General features: G+C 36.9%; 1 protein-coding gene across 1 annotated transcript in view; it reads right to left on the bottom strand.

Annotated features, from left to right (window-relative positions):
• Positions 1 to 25,365, bottom strand: part of CFAP47 (cilia and flagella associated protein 47) — a 371,213-nt gene that overhangs the window by 151,514 nt on the left and 194,334 nt on the right. Inside the window, exons 49-50 of the mRNA XM_076355671.1 lie at positions 15,453 to 15,564; positions 4,977 to 5,114 (exon numbers count right to left, since the gene is read on the bottom strand). Coding sequence (XP_076211786.1) covers positions 4,977 to 5,114; positions 15,453 to 15,564 — 250 coding nt within the window. The remainder of the gene's footprint in view (positions 1 to 4,976; positions 5,115 to 15,452; positions 15,565 to 25,365) is intronic.

Raw genomic sequence — 25,365 nt, 5'->3', positions numbered from 1 at the left:
CTAGAAAATGTCACCTGTCATTGAAGGCCTGGTTGAAGGATAAATTAGCTTTAAAAAGATAATTAAAACAGGCTTTGCCAAAATGAATGTCTGGCCTAACCACTTTGAATATGCTTTTTTATCATGGCTTATTCACAAGTAGCGTATCTTTTTGATGTTATGCCTTTCAAGTACAAAGAAATTCAACTTGGCAATGGCATAAAAATGTAAATGCATTCCATAAGACGAACACAATGGGAAGTATAATCTTTTGATAAAGGCAATGCTTAGGGCAGCCAGAATAAGACACCACCACATGCAGAATTCCCGTGTTGTACAAACAAACATTCTGCATCTGTAGCGCTCAGCTCTGTGAGACATCACCACTGACAGGAACATTAAAAGCTGTTGCTTAAGTGCCAGCTCTGTGCTGAGGCTTGCTGCTGAAGAGATAGAGTGAGGGATTCTGGAAGAGGAGAGGGGGATTTGCAGTTGCAGTGCAAGTCTTAGCCATTGCACCAACTGCACCAACTTCAGGCTCTCGACTCTTCTTTACAGAGGAGCTGTGGGATCAGATTCCTGAGGATGGCTGAGCTGGTCTAGCAGAAGCTGAGCAAAGCATCCTTCCTATTGCCCACATGCTACACAGCAAAGAGCGCAACAAGGGGGCAATTGTCCAAGGGCAGTTCAGTTTAAGACGTTACCATGGACTCCAGAGTGGAGTACAAAAATTTCCTCTACTTTGAGAGGAAATTTTGACAAGTGTAGGAGGCTTCACAGCATTTAGTCAGACTGTGAAACAAATGTCATTAATGACTAATATTTATTTATGATTTTAGCACTTTAGTGTATAGGAATATCTAAAGATAAATCTTACATGAAAGACCAGCTGCATCCTACTTTCAGTCTTAGCAACCACTTAGCCTTGTTTTACTTTTGGTTCCCATGAGAAAAAATCCTAGGACCTCTTCTCTCGAAAGACAGATATATGCTTTGGAAAGAACTAAAAACCCACGTCAGTTTAGAAAGGGGCAAGCCCCTGTCACTACATCTGCGCTGCAGACATTTTTCTGTTTGGGTTTTGGTTTGTCTCCTTTTTTTCCCCCTGGTATAATGCAGCATAAAAAGGATCTGTCATAAGGATTGCTGTATCAATGGTTTTCACTGCAAGCACTAAATGTGCTTTTTCTTAACTACATCTGAAGGAGAAAAAAAATCATGAACAAATCACAGAATCATTAGCTTTTTGGAAGAGCATAATGAGTGATTTTGGTAGAAATTATGAAAAAAATATATGAAAACTATTGTAGAAACTATCACCTTCTTCTACAGTCATACCTACAATGTAATTTGGAGAAGAAAAAAAAAAAGGAAAAAAAGGTAAATACACATATACGTACTTACATAATGCATATGTGTGTGTACCTGAAGATGATATTGAATGTTAAGGTGTGTATAACAAGGTAGTAGTTTCTAGTATGTTTAAAAGGAATAATTTTCACTGAGTGACAGCAAACAAGAATGTTTGTGTACATGTGTATATCATCAGAGATTTTTTTCTAACCTTATTCAGCTATGGACAACCTACACTTGTTTTGGCCTCTACCGATTCAAGTCTGTATATTAATTTTCTCTACATCAGAAGTCCACTATTTCCTGTTACCCCAGATCGGTAACAGTAGCCCTGGGGATTCTCAGCTCTGAGATGCACTTCTTCAGTGTGTGATGCATCTGGTCAAATGCAAGTGGTTTGCATTCTACTAGTGGTGTGCACCTTACAGTTATGAAATCCTAAATCTCAGCAATGTCCATCAGTCATTCTACTCTGAAAAGCCACGTAATATTAATTTTTATGAAAAACTACGGTAACAATATAGTTGTAAAAGAAAACTGTGTAGGATAAAGCTACAACTCTGTTAGTTCCTCTTTGAAGTAAGTTCAGAAAAAGACTACTACTATCATAGATGTTAGATTACACCTTGTTACGTTACATCTCTATTTAGCCATTTTCAGCAGATACTTTCCCCAGTTGTAAAAGTTATAGATGTCTAGTACAAATGAATGGTTGTGATGGAAGATAATGTTTTGTGAAATGACTAGAAGCAGTTCGTTGATTTAAAGGTGAGACAGAAGCTTGCTGTTCCTAGGATAGGGGCATTGTAAGGATATATCTTCTGTATTGAAGAAAAAAAATCCTATTATTAAGCGATACTGTATTAGGGAAGAGTCATTTCATGTCCTACTTTAGGTCCACTTTAGAAAGCAATCCTAATGATGCCCTAAACATTGCTAGCAGTCATGAAACTTGAGTTAGTACAACTAGAAACATGTAGGTTACAATAAGACACAGATATAACTCTACAGTAGCACAAAAATAGCAAAAGATCATAACTGAAAGATAAGATGCAGTAACTTGACGCAGCCATATATGAATAAGCTGTGCAGATTGCTCCAACTACCAATGGGACCCTGTGGGCTGGAGTGATATATCCATGTAAATTAGTGTGCAGTGAAAAAGGGAGCTAAGTTGGAGCTGATTACCTGGCCCCTCTCAGCAAGTTATGAGACTAATCACCCACCAACATATTTGAAAAACACATTCCAAATAAATAAGTAGATCAGCCAGTCTCACATTGCGAATGGGGAACCAAACTGAGCAAAAGGCTTATCAGTAGAAATAATAGCAAACAGTGAACTTGCACTGGATTTTCTACCTAGGAACAATGACCTCAACTCATATCACTGATAGGGACAGTACTGAGAAATCCACTTAACCTTCTATTTTTTTACTTAACTTTCTATTTTCAGTTACTTTCAATTACAGCCTCTACCAGTTTCGGACTGATGATTCCTAACTTTGCAAAGCCTAAACTTCTCATAAGCAGAAGTGTTTAGTTTGGACAATAGAAGCATAATTAAATTCACGAACATTTGGAGGCTTTCAGTAGAGATTTGAAGATTATCTCCAATATCTCCCTGTACTTGGCACCATTCTTGATATTTCTTTTACGATTAATTCCTCCTAAAATCTCGAAATCTGCTAATTCTCATCTCTACCACACTGTCTGCATATATCACCTTAATTTAATCTGTTAAAATCCTTCTTCTGTAAACTTAAAATGATGTGTGGTGTGAGTTTTAATGTCAACCAACTTCCATGTTGCTGTACATGAAAATTCAAATAAAAAAGCTAGCTGTAGGAGTAGAACGCAAGGAAATATTCTTGAACCTTGAAAAGCAGTGAAAGCTCAATACTGATTATTTCCTTTCTTTCTAACTGCCTTCTTAAGGACTTTCTCCTATTTCTAGCTTTCTTCATGCCAGAATTTAAAAACACACTACTGTTCAACATTACTAGTGTTCCCCTTAAACATACCAGACAGGAGAACTGATTCTGTACTGTCCTCACAAAACTCTTTATTTCTTTTTGGGGTTAGTTTACATTTTTTTCCTTTGGCTTTGAAAATCCTTTTTGAAATCTTCTTTTGAAAACAGCATTTTCCCATGTCCAGCTACATCATTCTCTTCCACTTCTATTCCTTTTCTATTTTAAACTCACATTGTATTATCAACTGTTTGCGCAAAATAACATTTTAGAAGATCTTATTTTGTGTAAGATCTATAATAATCACAGAAAACATTTTACTATATTTTGTTAGTTTTAAATACAGCTGTTAAAAAGAAGTGGAGTGCACACAACAAAGCTACGTACACCAGGAGTCTGAGCTGTGTAAAAAAAGTGTTTCAAAATTCACACAAAAAAATTTAGCAAAAAAGAATGGGGTAACGAAACTGGTAGATTAGAGAAACAATGTATATCCATTGACAGGGCTCTGGCTTGTGAGAAAAAAATTTTTTTTTTTTAATACTCCCCGACATTAAGCTACCGGTATGATCAGGGACAGTCACTTCATTTCTCTGAGCTTTTGTCTTCTTCCTGCCCCTGTCCTGTCTATACAGATTGTAAATTCTTGGGATCACTTCATATCGGAGATGGGATACTAATCTCTGAGTCTCTACATGTTATTAAATACAGATATTAATAAACTATAAAAGAACAGACTTTCTGATATTCACATTGGATTAACTCTATTTATTATTTATTAATAATAAAATTAGCTTTTAATTCTTTTAAGAACTAGATAAATTCTGTTAAAGTGAAATTAGAGTTGTAAAGAAGATAGAGATCTCCAGTTGCAAGCTCTTCCCGATTTCCTAAAAACTGAATGTTGATTAAAACAACATCTTTTTCAGGTTAAGAAGAACTCTCCTTGATAGCTTTCCTTGCGAAAAATATGCTTTAGCTACCTAATGTAATGCTTGATAACTTAAATACATTCCAAATTAGGTATTAAAAGCATAAAAATCACAGTTCTATAGGCAAAGCTTTATTTGCAAATGTAAAGAAGAAAATGGAGAAATACATTTAAAAACAGAGAAAAAAAACCACCTTTGTCTATTTGGTGTGCATATTTGTAATCACAAAAGTATTCCTCTGGAAAACTTAAAAATCTCAAAAATAATGCAGAAGCTGTTTAGAATAAACTATGAGGTGGCAATCTGAAAGTAACAAGGTATTCTGGAATTTTCTCCTCTCAATTTCACTGTAACTAACCGAAGGAGCATCTGTGACTGACAAAAAAATTTTTCCACAGTGGAATGAAGTGGAGCAATGTGATGGCCTGCTTTGACATCAGCACTATTAATATTATTGGATACTTTTAAAAGAAAGCATTTAACAAATGCTGCCCCTTTCCAACAAAAAGTGACGTTCGGTGACATTGTTGCAAAAAAGAGAAAAAGAAAAAACAAGCTCAGCTTAAGATTTCATAAAAATGTTTCAGAAAAGGAGAAGTTTCATATACGCCTGGAATAAACATTTGACTTAACACTGTGCGCAGGCATGTGGCCTGGCATACTAAATATACATTTAATTTAAAAAGAAATTATAAGTTTCTACAAACTCACAATGAACTTATCCATAATAACAAACATACCCATGTTTGCTGCATCAACAGTTTGTGGTGTCTCTGTTGACAATTTCTGAAGGGCCTGTTCACCATCTGTCTTCTCTGATGAGCTGTTATGTCGAGACTGCTGTTGGTCTCCATCTTCAGCAACAAATGAAATTACACCTAAAACAAATAGACACCAGGTGTTACGTTAGCCGGGGCATTAGCTTTATAAAACAGACTGCCAGATATGTATGAGTATTTCCTCAGTTCAAAACTAATGAAAAACTAAGTAAAACTTCCCCTCCAGGTGTCAGCCATCCAATTATAATTTATGGTAATAAAAAATACATTTTGAGTGAGTCCAAGGAAATTAACTATTTTTTCTGCCAGAAGTGTTTTTCTACTTACTGGAACTAAAAATCAGTAATAAGAAATACAAGCAAACACATTTTTCAAAGATTATAAAATATGGCAGACAATAATAGTATCTTTCCTTCCAGCACAATTATCAATGCATTGTCTTGATTGTTTCTGTTATTTTTTTACATCACAGTGTCTCATTCTACTGCTATAAGATAATAAATGCAATAGTTAAAATATTCCTGTCATACATTTTTGTATTGTAATCAAGTATTTAGGGAAGATAAAATACATAGAGATTGTAAAAACAGGATTTTTAAATTGGAGTGAAAAATCTCTCCAGTTAAAAATGCAGATTTCTATTTGATAATACAAAATCTAATAAAAAAATCTAGTATGTACATGGTTCCTTTAAACAGCACTAATATTATTCTGGAAGATTTGATATACCAGCTTTAAATAATCAGGTTTTGTTTCTTGCATTATGTGCCTCCGAGTAAGAATTTTAAATCTACACAACTTCTTGCAAATACTAGATATCATTACTATTTTATCTAAATGACTGTCCCTCAGTATTTCAGTATGTTCTGGAGAGTTTCAAAGCCGAAAGAAATATATGTTGCAGGTTTAATTCTTGCCTCATATGTGTGATGAAAAACTAATTTGAGGAGGTGACTTATTTTACGATATTATACAGTAAGAAATTTTCCCATTCGAGATCATTAGAATATATGTGAAATGGTCTCCCAAAGGGAACTTATGCAACTGTATCTTATTAAGGGTTTGGGAAAATTAGTCATAGTGGAGCTATTTTAATTTGAAACGGAGAATTAATATCATTTTATGAGAGTCCCAGAACAATTTGATTTGAAAATACCTACATTCAATGGTATTTTTTGTTTCTCCAGCTTTGAGTGGGATAGATGTGTGGTAACAGATCACATGGCAGAGAGGACGTGCTGTGCTCCCTGACTAGCTGAACTATACATCTTATGAGCAGACACAACTAAAGCTAAATAGCAAGGCTCACGTGGAACCTGGAAAAGGGAGCAGCGGTAAGGGGGAGGGACGGCACCACACTGGTCACAACCAGCTCAGGAAGCTGCCGTGACTTTACCAGCCAGGAGCTGATCAAGCTTGCTGTACACATACCTGCACACACCCATCCCATTTACAATCCTCAAGGCTTAACTTTCTTCCCTCAGTCACACACTTATGCAGAAGGCTGCATTAAACCTTCTAGTTTAATTTCATTTCAGGAGAGATCAATCTTAATAAAATGGCCTCACGGTTAGGTTTGATAATTATATTATGCTAGAAGGATGTTACTCTTAAAAAAAAAAAAAAAAAAGAAAAAGAGGCAAATAAAACATAACTGAAGTCAAATGCTACCAGGGAGTCTTAGAAAAGCAACATTTGTTCATTATATGCTCAAAGGTAGCTTCACGGATTTGATGGATGGACTGCCCGGCGGGTGAGGAATCTGTTGGACGGTCACATCCAGAGGGTAGTGGTCAATGGCTCAATGTCCAGATGGAAATCAGTGACGAGGGGTGTCCCTCAGGGATCCGTATTGGGACCGATACTGTTTAATATCTTCATCAATGACATAGACAGTGGGATCGAGTGCACCCTCAGCAAGTTTGCAGATGACACCAAGCTGAGTGGTGCGGTCGACACACCTGAGGGACGGGATGCCATCCAGAGGGATCTGGACAAGCTCGAGAAGTGGGCCTGTGTGACGCTCAGGAGGGTCAACAAGGCCAAGGGCAAGGTCATACACCTGCGTCGGGGCAACCCCCAGTATCAATACAGGCTGGGGGATGAAGGGATTGAGAGCAGCCCTGCCGAGAAGAACTTGGGGGTACTGGTGGATGGAAAGCTGGACGTGAGCCAGCAATGGGCGCTCGCAGCCCAGAAGGCCAACTGTATCTTGGGCTGCATCAGAAGAAGCGTGGCCAGCAGGTCGAGGGAGGTGATTCTGCCCCTCTACTCTGCTCTGGTGAGACCCCACCTGGAGTACTGCGTCCAGCTCTGGAGCCCTCAGCACAGGAAAGACATGGACCTGTTGGAGCGGGTCCAGAGGAGGGCCACAAAAATGATGAGAGGGATGGGACACCTCTCCTCTGAAGAAAGGCTGAGAGAGTTGGGGTTGTTCAGCCTGGAGAAGGGAAGGCTCTGGGGAGACCTTTCAATACTTCAGACCTTTCAATTGCGGCCTTTCAATACTTAAAGGGGGCTTATAAGAAAGATGGGGACAGACTTTTTAGCAGGGCCTGTTGCGACAGGACAAGGGGTAATGTTTTTAAACTAAAAGAAGGTAGATTTAGGCTAGATATAAGGAAGAAATTTTTTACGCTGAGGGTGGTGGAACACTGGCACAGGTTGCCCAGAGAGGTGGTGGATGCCCCATCCCTGGAAACATTCCAGGTCAGGTTGGACGGGGCTCTGAGCAACCTGATCTAGTTGAAGATGTCCCTGCCCACGGCAGCGGGGTTGGACTAGATGACCTTTAGAGGTCCCTTCCAACCCAAACTGCTCTATGATTCTATGATCAGTTGGCCATTTCAAGATGACAAACACTGACAAATTATTTCTGCTAAGGATTACATTGAATCGTTACAGGGAAGCAAAGTTTATCATCTTCACATTGCCACTCTCTTTTGTCTCTGAGACACAGCAACTGGGTAGCACAGGTATAAACCACCAAAGTTCAAAACAAAACCAAAAAAATGGAAACAGGTGTGTACTTAAATCCAGAGAAAGGAACTATATCATTTTAAATTAAAAAAAATTAGAATCCCAGATTTTCTTCCCTCTGTGAAGAAAAATTATAAAAATATAAATATAATAAAATAGAAATAATTAAAAACAAAACAAAAACCATTTTAAATGGAAAATTTTTACAAATTGCTAAAATTAACCACTGTACAGAAGCCAGAAATTGTGTCCAGATAAGCAGGAGAGTGATTGCAATTTCAGGAAATGATCAAATATTTTTTTAAAAAATCTTCAAAGGCAAGGTAGATGTGTAAGTACAATAAAAAAATAAAACCATTATGGAAAGCTCAGGGGAATAAAGTCTGAAGAAAATGCTCAAGGTATATAAATATTGATGTAAGAGGACATATTTGATGGCACTAATAGCTAATGGATCTTAGGATAAATACTGACCAATTAATCTTAATGTTGTGTCTCAATACATAATCCTCGTATAATTTTGGTTTAATGCAGCACAATATAAGAAAGAAGTAAAGTGCAAGAGAAAGTCTTCACTAATTTTAAATACCATCCTTACTATCAATATACTTGAGAGATGTCAACAATTATAAGCAAATGAGAAAAAAAATGCAAAATTACAGCTTTAAATTTGATTAAAAATACTTCAGTAAATGCTGAAAAGCACTAAATTCATAAATTCTAAAGCATCCTTACAGTAGAGAATTTTTTGTTTCACTTCATTTTAAAATTTATTTTCGTTATAGTCCTTGCTTCCAGTGACAATGGAGGGTTTTCTTTACCAATGGTATTTCAGAATATTGTATTGTGCATATGTGTGCGTGAGAGAAAGAGGGACAGAACGTGAGTGTTGACAGTTGAAAAATTTTTATTTCATCAGTAAGTAGGGCTATGGTAAAACAAACTGACTTTTTTGGCTCTGCACAAAACATGCTCTCAAAAGCTTCAAAATAATGGGCTGAAGAACTCTGAATAATTAATTTTTATTTGCAGGAAATCTTGGAACGCTTGAAAAGTTCCAGAACTGTAAATTGCTAATGCTCAAAAATATTTCAAGAGCTAACAGGAGAACTATGGTAACTAAAAACTACTTGAATTGCTAAACCACTGTGCTGATAATCCGGCAATCACACAATCAAAAAATCAGTGAAGAATTGCACTACAATTGCTGATACTCAATTTTCTTTCTTTATGGAAAACAGATCTCAAACAAACAGAATTAATAACAATGAGGTTAAAATCTTGATCAATAAAGGTGACTGGATTGATGTAATGTATTCAGGTCTCTGCAAGGCACTCAATTAAATCTGTCAAAGTATTTCAATAAAAAATAATCAGTTTTACTACAGATGGCATACATTTTTAAACTCACTTTATCTGCTTAATCTTAAAATATTCATAAATTGTCTTTCATAATTTTCATGGGCACCAAAGTGCTAGTACTGGCTCAAAGCTATTTAAATTTTTTATTATTTATTAGGGGAGAAAAAAGAAAATTGTTGCTGGCAAGAACTGCAAATAACAAAAAAAAGTGTATTAATTTCAAGTCAAATATAGAATGCAGAATCCTTATCAGTGAGGATACTTACTACGTAGTATGCTCTGCATGACTTGTTTCTTTAATTTAAGGCGGAATGTTTTCCTAGGAAGTATAATACTGCCCTAAGCAGAACGCTCTCCTGGTTCAGGAGTGAATGGTGCAATCCAATGACCACTATTGGAGATTAAGATAGCTAATGGTACATAAATATATGAATTTATTCAAATTACGGGCTACAAAAAAATTCCAGTCAAAAGGTGTTTTGCAGGATGGGAAAAAGATTTTTTTACAATGAAGAGTAATAAAAAGTCCTTAGCACTCTATGAAGTAATAAAACACACATTTGAAAGGTGCAGAAACGCTGCATCAAAAATGACAGATTTAAAATAACAAATAAGCACACTTTCATTTTTTCATAAGGTTCTGCTGAGCTTGGCTCCTATGTTACGTAAGGGCTTTGATAAAGGAAGTTTTAGCCTTTCGGCTGCGAACGCACTGTCATCCTACAGAACCCACTGTTGGTTACACTGTCTTCAGCAAAGGCAGCAATATGTTATATTACCTTACTGATGCTGCAAAGCAACTGATAAATTATAATTTGTTCATGAATAACAGTCTCCAGTGTTTGGGTTTTGTTCTTGCATCTATTTGTTCAGTTCCGACTTTCAGGTCTGACATACATTATACAATGATGTAACTTGTCAAAATATCATGGCTGACAATTTTTAAAGCATAAATTCAAAAACAAACACGTCACGTACATGACAGAGATACAATTCTCACTGATTCAGTTGCCCACAGAATTACGTCACCATTAAGTATTTTAGAAAATACCACTCCTCTTCTCAGCTGTCCTTTGGCATGTACACATTTCATAAGAAAAAATACTAAACTCACCAAAGCAACAATACAAATATTCCTAGAATTATACTGAAAATGAATAATTAAAAATGACATAAATTGTGGAGGTTTTCTTTTTGCTGATACAACATTGCTTTAAAAGGTTTCTCGGTCAAAATGTCGTCGTAAATTTTCTAGCTTTACTATCCAGTGTTTAAACATTTTATACAGCTTCAGTGCACATATTAATACCAAAGCCTTGTTTTATATTGCTTTAGAGAAGATGAATCCCTCTAAAAGGAGGCAGGCTGTTTTATTTCCCAATAAAATTGTAATTGCAACACTACATGTTAGACTGACTCATTGGCTATACACTACAATACCACATCCCCGAATCCAATTAAGAAACCAAGAAATACTCAACTTTTTCCTTTCTGTGCAATTCGAATGGACTGTTTGAAAGATGTGTATTGTACATGATTAGTTCCGGTGCAGAGAGATGATAAAAGCCCACAATATCCCAATATTTTAAGTGGAAACAAGAACAGAAGGCTATGTGGCCACGGAATTCATCACACAAATCTGAGAAGATATAGAAATGTTTGGCTTGTGGTTTAAATATACCAACGTGATCTTAACAAGCATAGGTCTTGGGAGGAGGAGGAGGGTTTTTTATTTTTTTCTGATCTTTTCTGGCCAGTGAAATCAATGTATAGTTGCTGCCTCAGAAAAGTTCCACAGAAGAGATAAGATAAATTAAAAAGATGAGTGTAATTTCTGTAAGCTATAGCTTTGGCCAATTTTTCTTCTGGCAATTTTTCTACTGACAAAAAAAAGATCTTTACCATAGGTTACAACAAAAATTTATAATCTCTATTTTGCCTAGGAAAACCTCTATGATGATCTATGTAAATTCTAAAGAGTTTCTGTAAATCCTACTACTTGTTGGTGCACTGGGACTAAATAAATTGCTCCCTGCACCAGTGAAAAGGAAGCAGAATAAGCTTTAAGACTCATACATAGGAGAAATAAGCAAGCGGCAAATCCTGCTGTCAACTACCATTCATACATGGTTTTCTGGCATTTAATGAAGAGGTGAACTGTTTTATTTATAATTCTCACTGTCTGTTCTTAATGTGACAATGAAACCATGATATGAAAGGGCACAGGTGTATGCAACTCCAACTGCACGAGGACAGATAGAAAGGGTATGCTGAGGATCGTCTTGCCAGGCAGTGGCATGTACAAAGAGAGCAGCCCTTCCTCAGTGAACTCCAGTGATCCAGCAGTGGAGGTATGCCAGAGCCATTCACGGTAATCAAGCAACCAGAAGATCCTTCTAACTTTGTCTTTATTACAGATGAATTAGTCTCAACATGTTAGGATGTCTCAGCTGAAAAGGAAGCGCTTAAAGCAAAGGTACCGACAGTTGCTGGAAATAGGGCAATGGCTATGAGAAGGTACAGAGATGGTCTTCCTCCCGCATGTGATTTTATTACTCCATTGAAATTAGAGTGCTCAGCAGATCAATTTACAGAATTCCTCTAAACAAAGAAATGGCCAGTATTTTTTTTTTTAAATCAGATGTCACACAAGAGTTGAAGGGAAATACTGGTAAACAAACAAGTTTAATCAACTCATTTACAGGCCAGAATGTATTGGCATGGTCTTCACCATCTCATTAAAATTGTCCTACAGCTCCATCTGACAGGTCATGGCCTGTAATATACTGCCCTTTTTCCTCAATGTAAGCTTCAAAAACTCAAGTAGCATGGAAAAGTGCTGCCTACTAAGTACAGATATACTTAAAAAATAAATGAAAGGTGATTCGTAAAATTAGAAAGTTCCTATCCAAAAGCTAGTAAATTTTTGTGGATAAAAGGACACTGACTGTAACAGGTGTGTATTTTTTGCGCAAGAAATATTCAAGCATTATGAGCTTCGGTCTATTCTGGAAAAATTCTGGTCTATTCTGCAGAAAGCAGGAATAAGAGTTTCATAAAAGATAAAGTAGTATGTAGAAGATGCTTTATCAAACCTAAAGGAAATTGCTCTATTAGAAAACAGATTGCTGAAGAATTTTATCTGGTGCCAGAACCTTCTGTGAGATGTTTATTAGCTATTATTTCTATGTTAAAGCTGTCATACAGCTACAAACCAGCCTAAGCATATAATATTAGCCCTCTATTGGAATGCTTCCAGAAGGACTTTTGAAAAGAACTGGGCCCATTTTTAGCTTCGCAATCATAAATAGCCAGAAGGAAAGCAAAAGAAGTGTAATTTTGCAGCCATATAATTTTGCAACAAAAAAGACTTTGAATGTAAAGGAAAAATGCAGACCATTTGCTCAGCACAACAATTTGTATGGTAAAAGTCCTTTTAAAAGAATTTCTTTTAATATGACAAAAACAGCACTAGAATACCAAGGTTACAAAGTTTTATCCTTGCAAGTTAGGGAGTTCTAAACTTGAAATCATCCATCAGCACTATGACAGAGTCTTCAACTAGATATCTAAATAGTTGTTCTTTTTTCCCCATAGGCTAAAACTTACTCACTCTGTGGATAGCTTTTGAGCATTGCTTTTTATTATCAATCATTCAACCTATTTGCCCCATGGATTATTTATTCCCCTCTAAACAAATTCACCAAACTGAATGAAGAGTACCTTTCTTTTTGGGTGTTTAAATTGTCCTTTACCTGTAGTATCTTGAACCTAGAAAGGACTAAGATTCCTGAGTCCTAATTAATTCCCACTTGAATCACCTACATCTAATCCGTGATCCTCAAGCTTCAGGCTGGCTGCTGAAAAATCCTAAAAGTGCCAAAAATTCGTATATATCTCAGCTTTGACAATAAAGTTTCCCAGGAGCTGAAAATTCTGCTTTGGGGAACAAATATGACTTCCCAGCCTTGCACGGTATGAAGCAGACTGACTTCCATTCTCCTTGAAGCCACAAAGTAAGCACGTCCTAACTGATGTTACCTTAGATAGAACACCTGGTACTTAGGTTTATATCACACCTAACATCAGACAGCAAAATCAGTAGCTGCCTTTCAAACCTGTGACAGTGGCCTTTCTTCCCTCCTCCTCTCTCCCTCCTACAGCAGCTGAACGATCAGAGAGCGTGCACAAATTTCTGTGACATAACCGGAACTGTCCCTGCTCCAGAGGAAGAATGAACATGATTTCCTAAGGTAGTGATTAAAGCAAGCGCTGAGCCAGGGGGTGGATGGTAGAGAGCTGAGCCCTGTCTCTTTTCAAAGGATAACTTCAGCCTTCTATCAAGTTATTTTAAAGCATAAAATAAATTAACTGTTTTCTGAAAAAAGAGCATTCGTGGCTTCCCAGCCTTTGAAGCAATAACTTTTCTGTCGGGTTAGAGAGACTGACTGTTCTCTCTTTTTCTCACTCAGTGAACGTATAATACTTCCAAACATAATGGAAACCATTGTAATAGAAGTTAGGGGAATGACAGAACACAGGAGAGGTCAATCTGATCACGCCATCTCTGTCCCTTTGAAGGCATGGCTTTTACCACCTGGTATTAATTTGCTGTATGATAGATCCCTTGGAACCTCTTCTACTGAAACTTTCAGTACATATAAAAGAATTGGGGATTTTCTATGCCAGAAGATAATATTCCTAAATCTTTAAAGCCTGAGAAAAAAGGCGTAAGTTAAAATATAGTTCATCCTCAGTATTTCCTGGTGAACATTTTTGATAGTCGCAAATTTCATTGAAATCTGACTCCTATTCAGAGAAAGTGAAATTTGTCTCAGGGCTACAGATTTAGCAAGAAGGCACTGCAGTCTTCCTGTGGCACTAGGCCAAGCCTTGTTACAAGTATTAATTTCTTTTCACAAATCACCTGTGACTTGAGATGGCATTATTACTTACATTTTACACATCAGATACTAAAACCGAAATGGCCAAAAGAGAAAACTAGTTTGGCATCCTCAGGGACAAGACTTAATAGCTTTTTAATGTTGAAAAAACAGCTGTCATTAATCTCAATTGTCTAACAAGGCAGCAGAATCAAGTGTTTGGAGTTAAGAACCCACAAAAGGAAAACTATACACTAGGCATTTGGCATTAAGAGATTTATCCAATATCAGGAATCCTTTTGTTTAAGAAGTTGTTAAAATCTAGGTTTCCTGAGCACTATTCAGTAACTTTAAGACAGTCTCTTCTGTTCCCGTAATTCACTCCCAAACACACTCTCGTACTTTGCTCTGCTGAGAGTTACTACAATAGCTACTCTACAAGGAAGAAAAAGACTGATTGTACAGCCTTACTCTCACAATCATGCTTTTCAGGTTCTGAGGTGAAGAATGAGCACCACGGAATTGTATAATTATTACTAAGCATTTTAAAATTATGACATCTGATTGTTAAAAAAAAAGTTTAAAAAATTCTTTTCAGGACAAAACATTAAATATGACACGCTGATGTTAGTTAAAACAAGCAAGAGTCTTCCTATTGTATCATAAGAATACCAGTATAAACATGGACTGACGCAAACTATTTGCAATTAATTTTAGATATCCCTAGCCTCTACACATCTCAAAGAAGGAATCAGGTTCACTACATTCTATGTATGCACTCTTGCCTTGTGGTCAACAAACTGAACTTTAATCAAGGGAAAGAATCAAATTCTGGTCTCTGCCTTTAAATCTTTGATTCTAGTAGTGCTAAAATAACTACAGCTATTCAACAGGTTTTGGAAAATTAAATTTAGACCCAAGAACTTGGTGATAATTCAAAATCATTAACTCCTATTGAGTCAATTTTCATGGGACCAATTAAATGCATGAAGTTGCACATATGCTGGCATTTTTTAATGACCGGATCACATTTTTAGCAGTAATATACCTTTACAAATAAAAATATGAGCCAGCTTAAAACCCAGTATCACCAGTAATTATAGCCTTACTTCCAGAAGAAAGGTTATGTTGAACAGAAATGTAAGCATTAAATGTAAACAGATTTAATCTGCTAATTTATAGGGGTTTTATATATTCGGGTTCTACATTGTACCTTGAAAGATTCCTCGTCTCCACGGAGATACACTCAAAGTATAAGCGACTGTGTCACCTGGTTCTACAGTAATAACGGGTGCACCACCCACCATTGAAAGATCTGAAGATACCTGGCAAAGAGAATTCACAAAGAGGAAAAATCATCAAAAGCAAGTTACTGTTGCAAGAACGCTACAGACACAATATCCATTCTACTTGCTTTGAAAAGTAGAGTATGGTGTAAAGTGTACTAGTGGTAAGTCCTAACTTTTATGCACATGAAAAGAATACATACTGTAAGAGTAGTGCTGGCACATACAGATCATATCAAGCACAAATTTTGAAGTCATTGCTCAACGTGAGTAAAAGTATCTCGCTTAGACCATGAACTACATACATACGTGTAGTTGCACAGTCAGGCCCTTAATATTTTACATGCGTTTTCTTTCGAAGTGTAACAATGAGGTTTAACAGCAGTGATCCATCTAACTAGATAGAACAAAGCAAAATCCGAAGTGTTGTTTTAACATCAATTGCTATACCTCAAGTGATATTAAACCATGCTTTTTGATATGTCGTATTTTGTAAATGACACGTATGTGATGGCATACACAGTAACTATTTGAACAATGAAAAGACCAATACAGTTTTGATATGCTGAATTTTAGATTTTGTAAACTATAAAGCTGATTGCAGGAATATAGGCTGAGAGTATTTTTTAATTGCATCTCATTTCTTTGTCGCTTTTATAAGTTTGCTAAAGACAGACTCTATGATCAGCTGCTCATGGAAGAGACATTCAAGTCTGAGGCATTACCAACCACAGCTGATGATTATCTGCTTAAGTCACTGGTTGTGCAGAAAGCCGGCAGGTGGACTGCGTGAATGGCCCTGCTCACACCCTCTCTTCTGTTACCTCTGCCACTGGGTGGAGCAAACTACTGCCGAGTAATGGTATTTCAAATTGACACTGCAATTTCTGCAGCGGACATCTGACTACAGGTGATGACTTTCCACTGAGGCATGGAGTCCTTTTAAAAAATATTTTCAGGATATCATGTAGTACTATAGCATGCTTGTCGTGGTTTAACCTGTCGGCAACTGAGCACCACACAGCCACTCGCTCACTCCCCCCCACCCGGTGGGATGGGGGAGAGAATTGGAAGAGTAGAAGTGAGAAAAACTCGTGGGTTGAGATAAAAAACAGTTTAATAATTGAAATAAAATGATGATAATAATAATAATATGATAATAATAATAATACAGAAAGCAAGTGATGCACAGTGCAATTGCTCACCACCTGCTGACCGATGCCCAGCCAGTCCCCGAGCAGCGGCCCCCCCCGGCCAGCTTTCCCCCAGTTTATGTACTGAGCATGACGTCACATGGTATGGAATGTCCCTTGGGCCAGTTTGGGTCAGCTGTCCTGGCTGTGCCCCCTCCCAGCTTCTTGTGCACCTCCAGCCTTCTCGGTCAGTAGAGCATGGAAAACTAAAAAGTCCTTGGCTAGTGTAAGCACTACCTAGCAACAACTAAAACATCGGTGCGTTATCAACTTTGTTCTCATCCTAGATCCAAACCACAGCACTGTACCAGCTACTAGGAAGGAAATTAACTCTATCCCTGCCAAAACCAGGACAATGCTGTAATTTCTTATTACATTAAATAATAAAATTGTCTCTGTGTTGTTTAGGTGAATTTTGAGTGCAATCACAAGTCAAGTCAGAAAGGCTTGTATTTTTTTTTTTTCCAGTTTGTTTATTCATTTCATTAATGACTACAGCTAGCCTGTGAAGCATCTAAGCGGAGACTTGGATTCTATGAAGATGTCTTTTGCAACAGTAAAAGCATTAGATGCACGGATCATTTTCTTCCTCTCCAAAGTTGCCTTTTTTTTTTTAAGTAAATAAGTTTTATTCATATTTTCTGTAGAAAAAAACAATTCTAAGACCATCTTGTCTTCTATTACAGCCAATCATTGCCGATAACATTCGTCCTCTCTGGGGTACTTATGTTAATATAATCCTTTGTTCGAGTGCTAGTACAATCTGGAATTTCTGTTCCAAGTAACAGAGGAAAAAAAACATAAGGCAACAATCTTCCTCTTCCCCAATAAATCTGCATTTCAAGCTGGGTATTAGAAGTCCAACAACCAAAAAGAACAGGAGAAGAGACTAATTGTCAAGAAAAAAACAGGCCAAAAAGAGAATGATGGAAAGCTTTGTTGGAAAAAAAATTGAAAAAAAAAAAATCTAACTATTAATAACAAACAGAAAGCATAGGAAAAGAGGGGCTGCTACACACTGAGGATAGGGAAGTTTCACTTCTGTTGGGAATGAGTGGAATGCACCTCACTCAAAAGAGAGAAGCAGCAATATGTTTTATTGAGGTCAATTAATTCGATGGAACTTCACACAAGATAAACAATAAATTAGGCATGATCCTACATTTATGGACTACTTCATCTCAGTTTACAATGAAGTTAGTAATATAGACGAAAGTAAAGGCTAAGTACCTAAAAAATAAGGATAGGATAACAGAAGTAACAGCAAATGATTAGGGATAGAAGTAAGATTAATTAAAATGACATTTTTTAACGAAAAAGTAACATGGAGCAGATGCAAAAGTAGGATAAATGTGATTAATTTAAATTGGATAAAATGCAGTAGGGTAATACAGCTTCTGTCAAAGACTGGACATATCAGACTAGTTTCTACCAAAAAATGTCAAAGTAAAAGGAACACTACTGGTATAGTTGACTATAAACATGAAACAGATATGGATTGCTGATGAATAAATATGGACTGGAAGTTTGATGATTTTCCATCATTTAAGAGAAGTTTTGGATACCTTTCCAAATAGAGTAGTGAATTAACAGAAGCTACATGATTTTAAAATGATGTTGTTAACCTTAAGGACCTGACTGTATAACCAAACAGGAGAAAGTTGATGATAAGCAATGAAGTAATGATAGTACATACATGGGCACTGTTTCAGCGTTTGAATTCAGGTGCCCATATCAAGAGACAAGAAGGAATTCTCCCTTCCCTCCCCTGCATCAGATTGGTAAGATTGCTCGGTTTTTTGCTTTGTTCTTTTCTTAGTGTTGGACATGGCTCACTTCCTAGGATCATCTGGGATGTTTACATAACAAATGCACTGCTGTTTCAGTGCTCAAAGACACTGGTGATCTCAAACTTTCCCACACTTTTCCAGAAACACGTTACAGTTGTCATCTATTTTTGCGGGTCCCATATTTTGTTGTAGAGCTAAGAAAGATTTTGTCTTTCATGGCATAGGAGTCATGTGGATTAAAAGTTCTGTGAGTCTATCTAAACTAGATATTTACTACATGACTGCCTGTAATTCTGGGGGGTGGAGACCTGCTGATCCTTCTGGTCCCGTCTAGTATTATATTTCTACTAAGCGTTTATCGAGTAAGTCCATTTTCTCCTTGCATGAATTATACACACACACATATATGTATAAATATATATACATAGTGTGCTACACTGTTTCTTGAGGAGGGTTCTTCTTCCTTTTGTCAGTTTTTTGTTTAATAGGGATGGGATGAGAGACGGGCAATGGACAGGTAATCATATCTGCTTGTCACCCCACCTTATGAATTTCTTACTGGTCAGAACCACCAGAAACTAACAGTTCTCAAATTTGGCTAGATTTAAAAACAAATAAAAAATTGGGCACCTACTTCTGAAAAGTATACGCTTATTTTCTCCACTGAGCTGTAACCTACCCCTGTAAAGGAAGCTAATATTTTCACTCCTGGATAGAGCCCGAAATGTTTTTTCCTTGACAGTGGATAGCCTTGCCATGCATACTTTATGACTGAACTCCATCAGTGTTCACAAATTAGGCAATTTTCCATGGATATCTGAAGTCTGATTCATGCTGATCCCATCTATAAGACCAGAAAGGCACTTATTCTAACACTTTTTGACCAAATAACTAGGAGTTTAGGGCACTGGCCAGACCCGTAGATCTTGGAACAAACCCCTTGGCCCCAGTCTGCTCAGATTGAAGAAAATAACTAAACATCCATAGAGAAAATATGTCTTACTATTTTACTACTGGCCTGGTTATATGATTCTCCATTCCTTTTGCTGGCTCTTTTAGAGTTCTGTTGCTGGGTGCCTACTTCCTCCAGTTAGACAGAGAACCCAGATGGCTGTCTAAAACTGTGGATTTCAAGGCAAGAAGTGTCTAAAAGAAAGCAACCAGCAGCTCAGAACTTTGTCACCTCTTTTATTCCTATTTATGAGTTTCCTAAGGCACTGAAGGGGTTGTTCTTTCACAGTATGAATTTAACCATATAAATCCTCTGAATCTCTTTATCGTTGTTCAAAAGACTTCCCAGGGCTAGGAATAACCTTGCTTTTAACAATCTAGAATCATACGCATGAGCTTTTGTGCAAATTTTTATTATTACATGCATATATGACAGGTATAAAAATGATACTGTTTATATTAATTTAAAAGCTCAGTTTACTTTTAAGGTCTTTTTTTCTTCCATCACCACTCTAATCCTTAATGAAAGCAAAGATTCATCTTTACATACATTCTGCAGAAATCATGCTGGAATGATAGATCTGCAGATTTCTGATTTCTCTTCTGACTACTTTAAAATAACTGAAGTACATATTTTGAAAAATTCAAAAATTATGCTTGACTACAGTAAGCATTTAACATGGCTGTTGTAAATTCTCCCATTTTCATGAAAACTCTAGAAGTTAGGTGCCAGACATCAGAAGCTAGTTTACAGATGCTAGCTTTCTAAATGCATAGTATTTTCCCACGAAAAATCATTCAGTTTTTCACTGTAAATTGTTGTGCATCTCCACTGCTCCCTTGGTAGTAGATGAGTTCATCAGTAATTTATAGAGAATGGAATCCTTTTGTAAAGACAGAGGTAGACTTGTTACCTTGAGATAGCTCTAGTTAACTCCTTATCTCTGTGCATGAGCTCTCTCTTCATAATTTGTCATTCATTCATTTGATCTATTTAATCTTTTCACCTCTTGAGCTCTGGAAATCATTTAATGCTACTTGAAATGTTGCTAAAATTTGTCAATTGATTTTGCTCTTTATGCACCTCTAATTCTCCTTCTTTCTTTCCATGGGTTTTCCACTGTCCACACCATATCTTAACAGTAGCTGGACTTAAAAAAAAAAATACTCTTTTTCCACCTGATAGTGTTCTTTTCCCCCCTTGTGTCTAAAATTTAGTCTTCTGTGGAAAGGAACCTGGGGGTCCTGGTGGACAAGAAGCTCAATATCAGTGAACAGTGTGCTGCTGCAGCAAGCTGGTTGCATCAACTGGCTGGGTTGCATCAGCAAGGGCATCACCAGCAGAGATAAAGAAGTCATTATCCCACTCAGTGCTTGTCAGGCTACACCTGGAATGCTGTGTTCAGTTTTGGTCCCCGCTATGCAAAAAAGATGTGGACAGGTGAAGGAGGGTCCAGAGAAGGGCCACAAAGATGATCAAAGGACCGGGAAGCCTGCCATATGAGGAAAGGCTGAGAGAACTGGGTTTGTTCAGCCTTGAGAAAAGAAGGCTTAGGGGAGACCTTATCACCATGTTCCAGTGTTTAAAGGGTGTCTCCAAAGAAGATGGAGACTCCCTTTTTACAAGGAGTCACATAGAAAAGATGAGGGGTAATGGGTACAAGTTACTTAGGGGGAGATTCCGACTGGACACGAGAGGACAACTGTTCACAACGAGAACAAATCAGCCATTGGAATAATCTCCCCAGGGAAGTGGTGGATTCCCCAACATTGGACACTTTTAAGATTCAGCTGGACAGAGTGCTGGGCCATCTTCTCTCGACCATGCTTTTGCCAAGAAAGATTGGACCAGATGATCGTTGAGGTCCCTTCCAACCTGGTATTCTATGATTCTTCCTGCTAATGCTTTGGTTTAACAAAGTTTCTACTAATTCAGTTATAATCACACTACTCCATAAATATACATGCTTCTAATGTGCTACACAGCTCAATCCCAGAATTTTAAAATTCTAAATAGCTTTTTTCCTATCAGTCTGCCTTCTGCAATCACATTTCCCAAACTCTTCCTAAAGTTCTCATAAGAAGGTGTATCCTATTGTCCTCTCCCATATGTACATCCTACGTACGGCTTCACAGCTGCATGCCAAGGTGAAATCTGAGTGCACATTGCCATTTCATGCAGTTTTCCCTTCGAGGGTAGAAAGACAGCCATGGTATGCTTCAAAATGCCCCAAGTCTAAATGATCAGAGAACTGGGACTGCCAGGTAAACTACAGTGCACACTACCCTCCTCCCATCCTCCCCAGCAAGGACACAAACAGCTTCCCTTAGTTCTTTAAGGTGTTAGGAAGATTGTAAGAAGACTGTTTTAAGTTATGCAAGCCAAGCCAAAGAGCTGGAATTCTTTCTATCTCTGTTTTCAGAAAACACAAAGTAGGAAATTAAAATACAAAAACTTGCACATCTGAAATGACAAACTACCCAAAGAATTCAGAAATAAATAATCTATCAGCAGTACTGTACTTAACATTTTTTCTAGTTATACACATAGTTTCATGAATACTATTTATGCTGTAAAGCAATTAGGATAAAAAAAGAGATTTCCAAACACAGGTATGAAACCCAACAACTGATTACTGAAGGCTTCCCTTATGATCTGGAGTTTCAACTGAGCAACCTTAAATCTGAACGCCTGTTTCTGTATCAGTTTAAGCATTGCTATAACTTGATGCTGAATCAACTAATCTACGTTACTATCTAAACCTTTGTGCCAAAAGATAAAGTCATAGTTCCGTTCATAATTTTGCCAAATTCACAAGCTCAAATATGCAGCAACCCCCCCACACACACGCATTGCTTTTGTATCATTCTCCCTGTTGACTTTCCCTTACTGAACATCCTAACATAATGTACTCCAGCTTCTAACACGCACTGAAGGCTTATGCCGTCATTGCCACTACTTCCTCACCCTTCTCCTGTTTAACTGCTATATATTGAATTGTGTTTCCACAATGAGACAGATCTTGATAAAAATGCATTTTTAAGAAATTAGGCCAAAATGGCAAAAATACTGGAGCTGTTCTGCCTATTTTCTAGCTCTAGTGAGATATAGTTAAGCTTGAAGGGAAACAACTTTAACAAATTGATGTTTGCTCTGTTGTGTTCTGCTGCCAGAATCCAGTGTAAATAAAAACTAATGGACAGACTAAAGTTTCGCTCAAGTACTTTCTGGAGTGAAAGTAGGAATGATCTTAGGATCACAATAAGAACTTTTGGGTATCACAATTCCCATTGCTTTTGGAAGTCAAGAAGATTCTGCAGTAAACTGAACTTGTGGGAGTTACTCGCAGGGGAAATTACTAATGGCCAGTTACTACTGGCTGTTCCTGTAACATCACACTGGACTCTCTTAAATGACTGGAAATGCAAGAGGAGTTGCTCAGACAGCCAGCAGAAAGGATTCTTACACTATTACGGCTGTGACCCCCATTATCAAAAATGTTGATGTCTTTTTCTTTCATTCATGTTCACATTCTAAAACCTTTTGGGATCAGACACTGACTATAATGAATATTAGAGTAGGGTTCTAAAGTGCACCCAAGAAATAGTAATTTCATTATTTCTCTGGCCGTTATAAATCCATGTTAAAAACTGTACATAACTGATTGCCCTCAGTCTGCTGCCACCTTTCCTACTGCAGTCATTATACTCACTAGTATTCTCCATGCTGCTCACTATTCCTACTGATACGAATACTCACCATCTTACCATTAATGAATCACTCCCAGTCATTAATCTTTATAAACAACCCTATTTGTCTCTGCTATTTAAGTCACTCACACCTTAGGAGCTCCAGTCTCCAAACAGTGCTCACAACAATATTATCTCCTACCTCCAACATCTTGACAAGGTCTATGGTTGTAACAGACATCACTCGCTAGTTACCTTTTATGTATTCCTTACATTGAACTTTGGCTTGCTCTGATGGCTACCTGATTCATCAACTGTGTTACTGAGACTAACTAAATGATCAACCTCAGATGGGAAATGGATACTAAATGTGCGTGCCCATACTCAAACATGCACACCAGGCAATTTATGTTCATATCAGAATTCATACCAAGAATCCTATTTAATATAGCATGAGAAGGGTTCACAGAAGTTTGAGGTTCCAATATGGCATGTTGTGTAATGCCTGTCTGCTTAACTATAGATATATTACACGTATACTAACATAATAACAATATATCCAAGAACACTCAGGAAGTGAAAAAGATGAAGAATGTAAAAGTACACATAGGAAAAAGTCCAGAAATTTCAGAATTTGATAAGAATAACTTCTTGCAAAGATTTCGTAAGCGTAGAGGAAAGCTTGGAGTGAGGCAATAAAAGAATTGATATCTTAAGCTTTAAGTCAACTTCCTTATAAATATTAGAGAGGGCACTATTTCTTATTAGAATGCATATTTATGAGGATTGTATGTAAGAATGACACAATTTTAGTCTTAGATGTAGCGTTATGTAATCTTACATCCTATAATAATCTGCAAAACCATGTTCCCAAAGGTACCTGAACATGCCTCTCAAAATCTGCTATGGGTCATTATTGTTAGGCAAATAAATTGTGAAATAAGAAAATAGGGCCTAAATAGGGGCTTTTCTATCAACAAAAAAGTTCTGATTTACAAGCTATCCAAAAGGAGTCAAGACATGGAATTACTTCCACCAGTTAGTGGGAGAGGCAATCCATTAGCATTTGTCCTAATTTGCAAGGAGGGAATGATGAACAATTACAGATACATTAACTGGAATTTAGGGGAAGAAGTCTTACATTCAATGAACTGTATGTAATTTAGAAACAATCAGAGAAAACTTGAAAGACAAAAATCTTGTCCCAAAGGTATCCCAACAGATATGAGCATGCCAAGATAAAAATAGTGAAACTGTAGCACTTAGGGATGATTCTACACAAGAAAAGAGTAAGTACAAGATATTGTACATATCAACAATATTGGTGCACACAGAGTACATTAACTGGAAATGTTTTGGGGAGAGGTGTTCTCACAAGCTCATGACAACCATGGCACAGGACAAAGGAAATCTTGTGTTCCACACCCATTCAATACCAAAAAATTAAGCTTCTTTTAGGATGGAATCATACCAAGGGTGGGGTTGGATAGATATACACATACACACAGTATTTATACACATAGAAATAGATATTTATACACATAGAAATAGATGGATCTACACAAACACACACACAGAATTTATTAGCAGGCTGGAATAACTAAAGTTTCTTAAAATATTGATCAATTTAAAGCAGCTGGAAACTATGTAACATTGCTGATTCTCATCTACAATCTTTGTGAGCATTCTATTGCCAAAAAAACAATCATATCAATATTAATGCTGTCTTGTAAAAACTTTCCTACTGGTAGTTCTTCCATTCTTGAACATCTTTCTAACTTTCCTGGGCATAACCATTAGAAAATACACCAGGTGACCTAATTAAGAAAATACAGGAAAAAAGGAGTTTGATAGACTATTAAAATAAATTGTCTGACACTACTTCTTCTTAAGATCTCACAAGAAAATAAAGTTAATTCTCTTGTTTTATAATGTAAAACTGTGTTGATAACTAATAAAATACTTTGGTACTACTTGCATTTTCAAAAAAAATCTAATAAAGAACTAACACAATAAGCTGAAATGGAATAGAACTTCCAATAAAATTTCTGTATTAAAGCCTGGATCCACATACCATTATAAGTCCTTCAAATTCATAACAAAATTAGATGCTTAGGTATTGTTAGAAAGACAATGTGTGACACAATTAAGAAACAGAAAAGCTGATCAAGTTGGTGTAATATTTATCATGCAATCACTACAATTAATTCAGTGAA

Source organism: Aptenodytes patagonicus, chromosome 1 (assembly GCF_965638725.1).
Source record: "Aptenodytes patagonicus chromosome 1, bAptPat1.pri.cur, whole genome shotgun sequence".
NCBI classification, from domain to species: Eukaryota; Metazoa; Chordata; class Aves; order Sphenisciformes; family Spheniscidae; genus Aptenodytes; species Aptenodytes patagonicus.
This window is presented reverse-complemented; position numbering and strand designations above follow the sequence as displayed.